This window comes from Schistocerca cancellata, chromosome 2, assembly GCF_023864275.1.
Source record: "Schistocerca cancellata isolate TAMUIC-IGC-003103 chromosome 2, iqSchCanc2.1, whole genome shotgun sequence".
Taxonomy (NCBI): Eukaryota; Metazoa; Arthropoda; class Insecta; order Orthoptera; family Acrididae; genus Schistocerca; species Schistocerca cancellata.
Window position 1 is genome coordinate 1,100,351,579 of NC_064627.1, and position 14,691 is coordinate 1,100,366,269.

The window sequence follows — 14,691 nt, forward strand, 5'->3', positions numbered from 1 at the left end:
TAATTAAATAAAATGTATCGTAGGTAATAGGTACTTTTTCAAACCACGATATCTTTCAAGCACTCCTACTAATCGAATTCCTTCATTCAATAAAGCAGGCCAGGAAACAAAATGCATTGCACAGGAAGGAGCGGACAGAAGGTATGGTGGGGAGGGGAGATAAGCGGGTGGCCAGCTTGCCCCTGTGTGCACGCAGAACACCTGTTAACTGCACGCGTGCAAGTGAACCGCACACGTGCAGGATTCCTGCCCGCCCCTGCCTTATGGTGCTTCAAAGAGTACAAATACAGATTTCACACTTTCGGTTCCCGGGTAAAATGCAGAGTACTCCCACGCTAGAACGGGAACGATACTTCGGCGTCTTCTCCTGCGGCCCAGTTAATCCACTGACGCCTGTAGCCTGGTGCAGCCTCCAGAGAGGAAGAGCGCGACAGTGAAGGCGAGGAGCCAGCCGCCGGCTCCGGCAGGCTTCGGCGCGCAGGACGTCTCCGGCGCGGCCGTCACGTCCTCCGCGGCGAGCAGCAGACTGAGTGGCAGCTGCGCGGCGAGTCTGGGGCTGCGCGCGCGCACCAGCGCGGACAGCTTGCGCGCCTCGGCGGCGCACGCCTCCAGCTGCAGGTGCGACGGCGCGCGGCCCGGCGTGCGCGCGGCCACCACCACCACCAGCTGCGGGCCCACCCCGGCGTAGCCCTGCACCACGCACTCCGACACCGCCACCAGGCGCTCCAGGGCCGCCACCACCGCCCGCACCGTCAGCGCCTGCGAGTCGCCGCGCACCGCCTGCACCGATAGCTCCACCTGGCCACAAGTGGAGGACACTCGTTTCTTTCTGTAGTCCTTTTACAATATCTCTCCTTCCCATACTCGTTGTATCAGTCCTTCAGTGCACACAGAAAGCATTCTCATAATTAGAGCACGGATTTTATACTACGAGGGCAGTGCAATAAGTAATGCAACACATTTTTTTTCTCGGCCAATTTTGGTTGAAAAAACCGGAAATTTCTTGTGGAATATTTTCAAACATTCCCGCTTCGTCTCGTATAGTTTCATTGACTTCCGACCGGTGGCAGCGCTGTACGGAGCTGTTAAAATGGCGTCTGTAACTGATGTGCGTTGCAAACAACGGGCAGTGATCGAGTTTCTTTTGGCGGAAAACCAGGGCATCTCAGATATTCATAGGCGCTTGCAGAATCTCTACGGTGATCTGGCAGTGGACAAAAGCACGGTGAGTCGTTGGGCAAAGCGTGTGTCATCACCGCCGCAAGGTCAAGCAAGACTGTCTGATCTCCCGCGTGCGGGCCGGCCGTGCACAGCTGTGACTCCTGCAATGGCGGAGCGTGCGAACACACTCGTTCGAGATGATCGACGGATCACCATCAGACAACTCAGTGCTCAACTTGAAATCTCTGTTGGTAGTGCTGTCACAATTGTTCACCAGTTGGGACATTCAAAGGTTTGTTCCCGCTGGGTCCCTCGTTGTCCAACCGAACACCATAAAGAGCAAAGGAGAACCATCTGTGCGGAATTGCTTGCTCGTCATGTCAAAGATTGTTACAGGCGATGAAACATGGGTTCATCACTTCGAACCTGAAACAAAACGGCAATCAATGGAGTGGCGCCACACCCACTCCCCTACCAAGAAAAAGTTTAAAGCCATACCCTCAGCCGGTAAAGTCATGGTTACAGTCTTCTGGGACGCTGAAGGGGTTATTCTGTTCGATGTCCTTCCCCATGGTCAAACGATCAACTCTGAAGTGTATTGTGCTACTCTTCAGAAATTGAAGAAACGACTTTAGCGTGTTCGTAGGCACAAAAATCTGAACGAACTTCTCCTTCATCATGACAACGCAAGTCCTCACACAAGTCTTCGCACCCGAGAGGAGCTCACAAAACTTCAGTGGACTGTTCTTCCTCATGCACCCTACAGCCCCGATCTCGCACCGTCGGATTTCCATATGTTTGGCCCAATGAAGGACGCAATCCGTGGGAGGCACTACGCGGATGATGAAGAAGTTATTGATGCAGTACGACGTTGGCTCCGACATCGACCAGTGGAATGGTACCGTGCAGGCATACAGGCCCTCATTTCAAGGTGGCGTAAGGCCGTAGCATTGAATGGAGATTACGTTGAAAAATAGTGTTGTGTAGCTAAAAGATTGAGGAATAACCTGGTGTATTTCAATGCTGAATAAAACAACACTTGTTTCAGAAAAAATATGTGTTGCATTACTTATTGAACTGCCCTCGTATATTGCCTGTATATGAAATACACTACTGGTCATTAGAATTGCTACACCACGAAGATGACGTACTACAGACGCGAAATTTAGCCGACAAGAAGAAGATGCTACGATATGCAAATGATTAGCTTTCCAGAGCATTCATACAAGGTTGGCGCCCGTGGTGACACATACAACGTGCTGACATGAGGAAAGTTTCCAACCGATTTCTCATACACAAACAGCAGTTGACCGGCGTTGCCTGGTGAAACGTTGTTGTGATGCCTCGTGTAAGGAGGAGAAATGCGTCCGACTTTCATACAGCTTGTATTGTAGCATATCGCGATTCCGGATTGTCGTGCCGCGACACTGCTGCTCGCGTTGGTCGAGATCCAATGACTGTTAGCAGAATATGGAATCGGTGGGTTCAGGAGGGTAATACGGAAAAAGCCGTGATGGATCCCATCGGCCTCGTATCACTAGCAGTCGAAATGACAGGCATCTTATCCGCATGGCTGTAACGGCTCGTGCAGCCACGTCTCGATCGCTGAGTCAACAGACGGGGACGTTTGCAAGACGACAACCATCTGCACGAACAGTTCGACGACGTTTGCAGCAGCATGGACTATCAGCTCTGAGACCACGGCTGTGGTTACCCTTGACGCTGCATCACAGACAGGAGCGCCTGCGATGGTGTACTCAACGACGAACCTGGGTGCACGAATGGTAAAACATCATTTTTTCGGATGAATCCAGGTTCTGTTTACAGCATCATGATGGTCGCATCAGTCTTTGGCGACATCGCGGTGAACGCACAATGGAAGCGTGTATTCGTCAGCACCACACTGGCGTATCACCCGGCGTGATGGTATGGAGTGCCATTGGTTACACGTCTCGGTCACCTCTTGTTCGCATGGACGGCACTTTGAACAGTGGACGCTACATTACAGATGTGTTACGACCCGTGGCTCTACCCTTCATTCGATCCCTGCGAAACCCTACATTTCAGCAGGATCATGCACGGCCGCATGTTGCAGGTCCTGTACGAGCCTTTCTGGATACAGAAAATGTTCGACTGCTGCCGTGGCCAGCACATTCTCCAGATCTCTCACCAATTGAAAACGTCTGGTCAATGGTGGCCGAGCAACTGGCTGGTCACAATACGCCAGTCACTACTCTTGATGAACTGTGGTATCGTGTTGAAGCTACATGGGCAGCTGTACCTGTACACACCATCCAAGCTCTGTTTGACTCAATGCCCAGGCGTATCAAGGCCGTTATTACGGCTGGAGGTAGTTGTTCTGGGAACTGATTTCTGAGCATCTATGCATCTCAAGTTGAAGAATTTTCTAATCACAAATGTAAAAGTTCTCATCAGTTTTATAAATTAATTTCTTTCGGCCCAGGATAAACTTGGAATAGAGAGCTTGGAGCATGTCTGAAGTTTTCTTTCGTGGTTATCAGAATCTGCAGCCACTGTGACGGCACAGTGTGATAAGGATTTTATAAAGAGTATTACTGAAGAGATGTTCTGTGCGTGCCGGAACGTACGATCAGCCGACACAGGCCTTAATCTGCAGTAGACGTGAGGCTGTCAGCCGCCTGCTGGCAACACGCACAATGCCTTCGTCCCTTTAGCCGGCCGGCGAGGCAGGACGCTGGGTCCTAGCAGCTGCGGTTGGGTGAATTCTCAATCAGTTTACTTCCGCTACAGAGGAATGAGGCAGATGTGTCTCCTGTTAAAGCGTTTAAGTCACAGAGGAACCGGGTGCCCGGTTAATATATTTTTCCAAGTATTCTGTTGCCATGCACAGTCTTCTGTCTGAAAGTATCTATACGTATAAGGTGAACAATAGTAAAACTTTCATATTGCACGACCGGATTCCTGATTGGAAATGGAGGAAAAAATGCACTATGAACATGTGTCCGGAAGTGCATCGTTGCCACTGTAGAATGATCCTCCTCTCACTGCGCGCCGTGTGTTCCTTGTGTGTTGCAGGCTGTGTAACCAGCAGAGTGGTCCGACATTCATGTCGGCAGCAGCTCGAGATGATAGGGCCAAGCAGATGCAAACGGTATAGAAGCACCACGGCTGTACCAAAACAAGTACCCTCAGGGACACCAACCACATCACACAATATTTCAAGCCTTTTTCTGGGCGACTGTGTGATTATTTGTCCTTTCAGACAGACCAACATGGAGGGAGGCGGCGAACTGTGGGTACACCAGATTTGGAGGACCGGGTTCCACAGGATACTGACAGGGGAACATCCCCATCGCACCCCCCTCAGATTTAGTTATAAGTTGGCACAGTGGATAGGCCTTGAAAAACTGAACACAGATCGATCGAGAAAACAGGAAGTAGTTGTGTGGAACTATGAAAAAATAAGCAAAATATACAAACTGGGTCGTCCATGCGAAAGATAGGCAATATTAAGGGCAACGTAAGGCGAGGAGCTCCGTGGTCCCGTGGTTAGCGTAAACAGCTGTGGAACGAGATGTCATTGGTTCAAATCTTCCCTCGACCGAAAATTTTAACTTTTTATTTTCAGTTTATGTGAAAAACTCTTATGTTTCCATCACTTTTTTTGGAGTGATTATTACATCCACAAGAAAACCTAAATCGGGAAAGGTAGAAGAAACTTTTCACCCATTCGTCAAGTGTACTAGTTAGGTGGGTCGACAACATATTCCTATCATGTGACGCACATGCTGTCGCCAGTGTCGTATACAAAATATCAGACGTGTTTTCCTGTGGAGGAATCGGTTGACCTATGACCTTGCGATCAAATGTTTTCGGTTCCCATTGGAGAGGCACGTCCTTTCGTCAACTAATCACACGGTTTTGCGGTGCGGTCGCAAAACACAGACACTAAACTTATTACAGTGAACAGAGACGTCAATGAACGAACGGACAGATCATAACTTTGCGAAAATAAAGAAAGCAAAATTTTCAGTGGAGGGCAGATTTGAACCAAGGACCTCTTATTCCGCAGCTGTTCACGCTAACCACGTCGAGGGAAGATTTGAACCAATGACCTCTCGTTCCACAGCTGTTCACGCTAACTACGGGACCACGGCGCTCCTAGCGTCATATTGCCCTTAATATTGCATATCTTACGCATGGACGACCCAGTTTGTATATTTTGCTTATTTTTTCATAGTTCCACACAACTTCTTCCTGTTTTCTCGAGTGATCTGTATTCAGTTTTTCAAGGCCTATCCATTGTGCCAACTTATAACTAAATCTGAGGGGGGTGCGATGGGGATGTTCCCTTGTGAGACAAACTCTACTACAAGCTCTGGACATGTGGATCGCGCCAACAAGGTGCAATCCAATGTACCATTATATGAATTCTGCATACAATAGCTTCTATTTCTATCAGCTGATGGAGAATATTTTGAACATCTTTTGTGACATGAATGCAGTGGAGTTCTGTACTGTTTGCGAGGACGATCTGTAGTCGTTTCGTGCACATCGTCCATTTCATGTTCATAGGACCTTTCTTCTCCAGTTAGAGTCAGGAATCCGTCCCTGCAATTTGTTGGTATTATTAATGTACACTCTGTATACAAAAGGCAATGTTCTGACTGATACACTCATCATCTTCCAGCCAAACCACCAGGGGTACAAACTTCAAATTTGGAGAGGATGTTGATCTTATCCTGTAGACGCCGTGTAAGAAGGGATTTTTCGAAATTCCACCCCCAACGGGATGAAATAGGGAATGAATTATTTTTGAGAATATGTCGCTATTAAGTCAAGTTTGAAGCTAAACCTACGAAAATTGGTATTCGGTTTCTGGGTTAGAAATAATGAAAACCGAGTTTCAGCATTTTTGGAAATTTAACCCCTATACGGGTGAAATAGTGGGTGAAATTTTTTAAAAATGAACCATTATTAAAGAACCACTAAATCATATTAAAGCTACAGCTATTTAAACTGGTATTTGACTTCTGGATTACATATAAGAGAATTGGTATTCCTGTGTTTTTGGAAATTCAATACTTAAGGGGTGAAATAGTGGGTCAAATGTTTTATGAAATCGCTCACTGTGGAAGCATTTTTAAAGCTACATGTTAGAAAGTTGTTGTTTGACTTCTCGCTTGGAAATGAAAAAAATACGTGTTGCACTGTTTTTTGAAATTCAACTCCAAAGGTAGTGAAATAGGTGATGAAAAGTTTTAAGAAAATAATTCGTTACATTCAAAAATTTTTAACGGTAAATCTGTGAAATTGATAATTCACTTCTCGGTTAGATATAAACAAATATGTGTTAGCGAATGTATATTTCTATGAAAATATAGCCACAAGAACGAAAAAGGCCTGATTAACAAAAACCTTAGAGTCTAGTTACCATAACAGTTTTTCGGTCAGAAGTACATTCGGAAAAAGACATGCTTCTACGATCTTAATTAGTGCGAAAAGTTAAGAAGATGTTGCAATTTGTGAACAACATAAAAATTACATTAAAGGAAAAGAAAAAAAAATGTGAAGATCATATAACTTACTCGAGGGAAGCAGGTGGCGCTAAACTAGTGTTTTTATAAATGGTAAAAGATCGCGCAACATCACAATTCAAAGGTGCATATTAATTGTGCTAGAAATAATATCCTTAGTGGCTTGTAAAATCTAACCATAAGATAAGGGAGACAAAATAACAAGATTTGAGTATCCAGTTTACTTATTCGGCACAGATTGCAGTTTCCTGGAAACCACACAACCCTATTCACCTGATACATCTATGACCTTACAAAATGCATCTTCTGATATTCCCACAGTCACCTGGAGAGGCATAAGTGAAGCCTCCAGTTTCTTGATACTGTCGGGAAGGGAGATAAAGTCACTCTCGATGTATGAAACTGAACTGGATAAACTGGAACTGTTGAATGCTGACTGAGCTGTATACGTAACATGGAGTAAGTTTGTATAAAATACGTAAGCGATTTCCATGCCTTCTGAAAATAAACTGAGCTCCATCTGTGTATGTGAGTAAAATTATTTTTCGCCATCTGGCTGTAGTAACTTTAGTCCATCATTAACGAATCGTTGAAATGTTTTTTGCATCCAAGGATTTTCAATAAATTAAGTAGTGCGTAGATGGAGCCTCAGAGTCCATCTTGCCCATAATTACATTAACGATGAATCGTTCTACAGAATCCGTCATCTCATCAGCTGAATCCTAAGTATGTGATTTGCCAATGTCAGCCCTGAGTTTTTCTAATATATCAACATAACAAGAATCCACGTAACTCTTCTTCAGAGTAGACTTGTCGGTAATGTTGGGGTTGCCGTATTTCTGTATGAAATGTTTAAATTCAGGTAGCTGAAGTTTGTTCCAGGATATGTTCCCTGGGACAACGCAACACACACTAGATGATGGTGGCTGTCGCTACAGCTGTGTAAGTAGAACCTGTTTCTGTAAAGAAATTCCCAATATGTAAGTTGATTCGTAAATGTTGTTCTGTTGGAGGTTCCATCGTACATCCTATACGTTTATCAGAAGTGTGGCAGATGACCATTTTACCATCAGTGTTTAAAGCTCTTTCAGTGGAAATTCATGTTTTCAGCTTTGACAACAACGAAGACGCAACCGGTGCCATGTTTTACTTAAACGAAACTGACTGTGAAGCGTTTGAAACGCGTCATTGTTGTCTACATCGAACTTGTACAATTTAGCTTTGAGTGTAACGCGATCGATGACAGTATGAGAAACACATTGAGAAAACTTAATTTTTTTTTTTGCCTTACTTGCTGTTTAACGAAACTGTATGGGACATACGAAACTCTATAATAGTTCCGCAATAATATTAAAACATGTAAAATTACCTACTGTAGTGTGAATTGCATTGCACCTCAAATATGTAATTTAAAATTTTGAAATGAGAGTCCTTTCAGTGTAATTCGTCATATTTCAGTTTTTCTCATTCCTGTATATGAAGGTGCAGATTACGTAATTACGTAAGATCTGGGCTCTGCTCATATTAAATCGATATTTAGTTGCGTACCAGGAGTCTCTCTTAAAAGTTATCAAGAGCACTTCCTACGCTGTTCTGATACATAAGCGCACCGGAGAAGCAATGTAGTCATTTTTGAGGGGTCTTTTCGATAGCACTGCGTAACTTCTATGAGCGATGCTACTGTTGACAGCAGTAAGACGAAGTAAATGGTACCGCTTACGCAGCGCTAGTTCTCTGGAACCTTAGGAGATGAGTGTGCTTTCATCCGGCAGGGGCATTGTCTTGTGTTACACTCCTGGAAATTGAAATAAGAACACCGTGAATTCATTGTCCCAGGAAGGGGAAACTTTATTGACACATTCCTGGGGTCAGATACATCACATGATCATACTGACAGAACCACAGGCACATAGACACAGGCAACAGAGCATGCACAATGTCGGCACTAGTACAGTGTATATCCACCTTTCGCAGCAATGCAGGCTGCTATTCTCCAATGGAGACGATCGTAGAGATGTTGGATGTAGTCCTGTGGAACGGCTTGCCATGCCATTTCCACCTGGCGCCTCAGTTGGACCAGCGTTCGTGCTGGACGTGCAGACCGCGTGAGACGACGCTTCATCCAGTCCCAAACATGCTCAATGGGGGACAGATCCGGAGATCTTGCTGGCCAGGGTAGTTGACTTACACCTTCTAGATCACGTTGGGTGGCACGGGATACATGCGGACGTGCATTGTCCTGCTGGAACAGCAAGTTCCCTTGCCGGTCTAGGAATGGTAGAACGATGGGTTCAATGACGGTTTGGATGTACCGTGCACTATTCAGTGTCCCCTCGACGATCACCAGTGGTGTACGGCCAGTGTAGGAGATCGCTCCCCACACCATGATGCCGGGTGTTGGCCCTGTGTGCCTCGGTCGTATGCAGTCCTGATTGTGGCGCTCACCTGCACGGCGCCAAACACGCATACGACCATCATTGGCACCAAGGCAGAAGCGACTCTCTTCGCTGAAGACGACACGTCTCCATCGTCCCTCCATTCACGCCTGTCGCGACACCACTGGAGGCGGGCTGCACGATGTTGGGGCGTGAGCGGAAGACGGCCTAACGGTGTGCGGGACCGTAGCCCAGCTTCATGGAGACGGTTGCGAATGGTCCTCGCCGATACCCCAGGAGCAACAGTGTCCCTAATTTGCTGGGAAGTGGCGGTGCGGTCCCCTACGGCACTGCGTAGGATCCTACGGTCTTGGCGTGCATCCGTGCGTCGCTGCGGTCCGGTCCCAGGTCGACGGGCACGTGCACCTTCCGCCGACCACTGGCGACAACATCGATGTACTGTGGAGACCTCACGCCCCACGTGTTGAGCAATTCGGCGGTACGTCCACCCGGCCTCCCGCATGCCCACTATACGCCCTCGCTCAAAGTCCGTCAACTGCACATACGGTTCACGTCCACGCTGTCGCGGCATGCTACCAGTGTTAAAGACTGAGATGGAGCTCCATATGCCACGGCAAACTGGCTGACACTGACGGCGGCGGTGCACAAATGCTGCGCAGCTAGCGCCATTCGACGGCCAACACCGCGGTTCCTGGTGTGTCCGCTGTGCCGTGCGTGTGATCATTGCTTGTACAACCCTCTCGCAGTGTCCGGAGCACGTATGGTGGGTCTGACACACCGGTGTCAATGTGTTCTTTTTTCCATTTCCAGGAGTGTACATTCAGTAATGTCCAAGCGCTAGCGGTCACCCGCCAATTATGAGTTCTGAAAGTATTATGTCGGTTGGTATAGTGAGCAGTGATTCGTTTTTTTTTTTTTTTCGTGGAAGGTTGTAAGTGTACTGTCATATCGCTGGTTGAATTGTAGAGTATCTTTGCGGGCAGCCGCGTCTAGAGAGTCGAGCGCGGGACACGGAACTGTTATGTTGTGTAGTGTGTAGCTCTGCATGTAAGAAGCATTGTTAGTATTCAGGTTGGAGTGTTGCTACAAGTGCTATTACAGTAAAGTGATTAAATATGGAAGTAATTCAGAGGAAAGTGCGTCAAGATGTAATTAAAAATGAGCAGTGCCGCCGATAACGTATTTGTGTATCTCTCGTTGCGTGTCGCTCAGTATCAATCATCCGCGCCGTGTTCGGCTTCTCAGAATAAACTGATGTGAATCAGTAGAAATTAGTTACCATAAAAGAGTGCAGTCAAGTGCCAGTGTCTTGTAGCGAGCGTGAAGACATGCGTTCGATCATCGCGTTTCCTCATTATCAACAATCAGCCGCGCCGCTACGGTTACGCGCACGCTCGTACAACTGAGAACTGAACAATTAGCTGTACGAACAGTGTTATATCATTACTAGTGACAAGGAGGACTATTACCAGATATCTGTATGTGTGACGAGCGTAAGAACTTTCGTTCGATCATTCGAGTTCCTGATCATCAACAATCACCTGCGTCGTGTCGGTTATGCGTACGCTCGTCCGAATGATCTTTTTGGAATGTTAACCATCAAGAGTGTTAATTGGAATAAACATTTACGATTTACAGTTTAAACAGTTCAACCTGTGGTATCCACATCGTCTCAGAATATAGATGTTCATACCAGACGTCGGACAGTGTTGTGTTTTAACGTTGAATGGCTCCCCTAAACCCGCTTGCATAATTCGATAGATAACTTCAGGCAAGCCAGTAGCAGTGTGGAGCAGAACTGTCCGACCGCCGCGGGATTGCCAGGTACGTGGTGTGGACAGGGCGCAAGGTCAAGAAACGAGAAGTCAGTTTAAAGGGTCCCCCACCCATTAGTACTACCGGGTGTGTTACAAGGTGTACGTAAATAGATATGAAATCAATGGACGAAACAGTATCGGCATTCTCTCCGTGGCTTCCAGCGGTGGATAATTCACTCCTGGAAATTGAAATAAGAACACCGTGAATTCATTGTCCCAGGAAGGGGAAACTTTATTGACACATTCCTGGGGTCAGATACATCACATGATCACACTGACAGAACCACAGGCACATAGACACAGGCAACAGAGCATGCACAATGTCGGCACTAGTACAGTGTATATCCACCTTTCGCAGCAATGCAGGCTGCTATTCTCCAATGGAGACGATCGTAGAGATGCTGGATGTAGTCCTGTGGAACGGCTTGCCATGCCATTTCCACCTGGCGCCTCAGTTGGACCAGCGTTCGTGCTGGACGTGCAGACCGCGTGAGACGACGCTTCATCCAGTCCCAAACATGCTCAATGGGGGACAGATCCGGAGATCTTGCTGGCCAGGGTAGTTGACTTACACCTTCTAGAGCACGTTGGGTGGCACGGGATACATGCGGACGTGCATTGTCCTGTTGGAACAGCAAGTTCACTTGCCGGTCTAGGAATGGTAGAACGATGGGTTCGATGACGGTTTGGATGTACCGTGCACTATTCAGTGTCCCCTCGACGATCACCAGTGGTGTACGGCCAGTGTAGGAGATCGCTCCCCACACCATGATGCCGGGTGTTGGCCCTGTGTGCCTCGGTCGTATGCAGTCCTGATTGTGGCGCTCACCTGCACGGCGCCAAACACGCATACGACCATCATTGGCACCAAGGCAGAAGCGAATCTCATCGCTGAAGACGACACGTCTCCATTCGTCCCTCCATTCACGCCTGTCGCGACACCACTGGAGGCGGGCTGCACGATGTTGGGGCGTGAGCGGAAGACGGCCTAACGGTGTGCGAGACCGTAGCCCAGCTTCATGGAGACGGTTGCGAATGGTCCTCGCCGATACCCCAGGAGCAACAGTGTCCCTAATTTGCTGGGAAGTGGCGGTGCGGTCCCCTACGGCACTGCGTAGGATCCTACGGTTTTGGCGTGCATCCGTGCGTCGCTGCGGTCCGGTCCCAGGTCGACTGGCACGTGCACCTTCCGCCGACCACTGGCGACAACATCGATGTACTGTGGAGACCTCACGCCCCACGTGTTGAGCAATTCGGCGGTACGTCCACCCGGCCTCCCGCATGCCCACTATACGCCCTCGCTCAAAGTCCGTCAATTGCACTACGGTTCACGTCCACGCTGTCGCGGCATGCTACCAGTGTTAAAGACTGCGATGGAGCTCCGTATGCCACGGCAAACTGGCTGACACTGACGGCGGCGGTGCACAAATGCTGCGCAGCTAGCGCCATTCGACGGCCAACACCGCGGTTCCTGGTGTGTCCGCTGTGCCGTGCGTGTGATCATTGATTGTACAGCCCTCTCGCAGTGTCCGGAGCAAGTATGGTGGGTCTGACACACCGGTGTCAATGTGTTCTTTTTTCCATTTCCTGGAGTGTATTATTGTATGAACAGTTATGAAAAGCTACCCCGTACAACTGTATTGCGAAATATTGATTCGAGAACCAATACAGCAGTAGTAAAGTTCAGTGTGAAAGTGGAATAAATGTAACTGTTAACATGAGCGTGGTCGTGTCTAGATATTGTTAGGATGCGTGTTATGTAGAAATACCAGTATACGAATTAAAAAGATTTGTGCTGTTGTGCTTTCAAATAAACTTCGTTTCAACTAAATCTGAAGAACGTTTGTCATCATCATTATCATTATCATCATCATCGTCATCATTGTCATCATCGTCATCATCCTTCCAAGTATTGGGCCTCTTGACCCTTACAATCTCTTCGGGACCTGCTGCTGCCATTTATTCATTTGTTGAGCTAGCGAACACCGTTGAGTTGGTAATACTATAAGGGTTTTGTTTAATACAGAAAATTGTAATTTTGTTAATATTTTGACTGTCACGCGGAAAAATAGAGCTTCAATAGCGTCTGCCAAGGAGGTTGCGCTGCGAGAGACTGTTAGTAGAACCTTTTCTCGTGATGGAGTGCAATCTTGGAGGGAGGGAGGGAGGGAGAGAGAGAGAGAGAGAGAGAGAGATAGAGGAGGAGTGTTGTATCTTGTGATGGAGTAAGATCTTTTAGGTTATAACGTGTGCCAGAAATAATTTTCTTCGTTTATGGACAGATATTTTGTAAATTCAGTCAGAGGACTTCAAAAGGTACTGTAGTAATGCATTTTCTGAGACATCAAAGTGTAGTAATTAATTTGGTCAGTGATTTAGAATTTGAGTTTTTTTATGATAATGTGAAAATGTGTGATTCACTGATTTTTTTTTTCAAAGGTTGATGTCATATTTGTTTGTAAGAAAGTAAAGAGGATTTTCCGTTATTAAAGTGAATTTTTAATATTTCAAGTGTTGAAATATTTTGTATTAGTGGTTTAAAGTTTTGTTAATACAGTTACTTTATTGTTCATTCATTTCAGCATTCGCCTCTTGATTTCAAGTTTCACATATATAATTTTGCTTTCCCGAGTTTCTCAGTAACATAAATTTTATTGACAATCGTAATTGCGGTAATGAGATTTATTAGCACAGAAATTTTGTGGATGCCTCTATAGTTTAAAGCATGCATTGCACATCGCGTCGCTAGTATTTTGAATTTTTATTTCTTAGCTAGCATAGCATAAGCAGCCACAGTAGTTTGGAGATAGCAGCAGCACAGCATTTATTCACTGTATAAACAGATAGGCCATTTATAATTTACATGTCATACAATTAATATTTCAACAGTGACATACTGTTCAGACAGTGAATTTTTGTAGTTATTTATATTTCAGATTTTTCTCTCAGTCAGACTGTTTACTTCATTGTTAACAGGACAGTTTTCTGAAATTTAACAGAACAGACTGTTTTCTCGCCATGAGCGTTGCAGTATGCAGTTTAATGTGGCATTTCTGATTAACGTTTCCATTGCTGATCACTTTCCAAGAACTGCGTTATTACTTAAAAAACTAAATTCGAGCTTAACTGTGTCTCTAGTAACAAGTTCAACTTCACGTTACCACACACAAAATACCAATATCTATAACTATAAATTACGATACAACAAAAGCTTATCAGCCACTTTCACCTGGCAACAGCTCTGTACACTATGAACTCAGCGCTATTTTGTGACATTTTCTCGGTAGACAGATTACGTGCTCTCCTTTTCTTTAATACTGCAGTTTCTTTTTGTTTATTGCTATTCCCGATGCGCTTTTCATTTACTAACAGACTTTGGCCGCGGAATGTAGGTTGAAGCCAGGCACATGGGACATTAGGTTTCGGAAATAGTTAGGGAATTCAGTATTCCGACATCCACAGTGGCAAGAGTGTGCCGAGAGTACCAGATTTCAGGCATTACCTCTCATTACGGACAGCGCAGTGGCCAATGGCCTTCACTTAATGACCGCGAGCAGCGGCGTTTGCGTAGAGTTGTCAGCGCTAACAGACAAGCACCACAGCTTGAATTTATTTCTAAGTGACATTATACTCGCCATTGTCTATAGAAATAATTTATTTCAAAGTTGCAATATCGGCCTTTGGCCCATTTTCAAGCAGTACTGCAAAATATTGTGCTTCAGCACGTTTTAGATTTTAAAATCCTCCGACATGTAAACACCATCGTCAAAAATAGGCCTTTTCACTGTAGAAATACAG

General features: G+C 46.1%; 1 protein-coding gene across 1 annotated transcript in view; it reads right to left on the minus strand.

The window, feature by feature from the left end:
- Nucleotides 1–378: 378 nt before the first annotated feature.
- Nucleotides 379–14,691, minus strand: part of LOC126161254 (reversion-inducing cysteine-rich protein with Kazal motifs-like) — a 480,526-nt gene continuing 466,213 nt past the window's right edge. The window contains exon 17 of the mRNA XM_049916994.1: nt 379–798. Coding sequence (XP_049772951.1) covers nt 379–798 — 420 coding nt within the window. The remainder of the gene's footprint in view (nt 799–14,691) is intronic.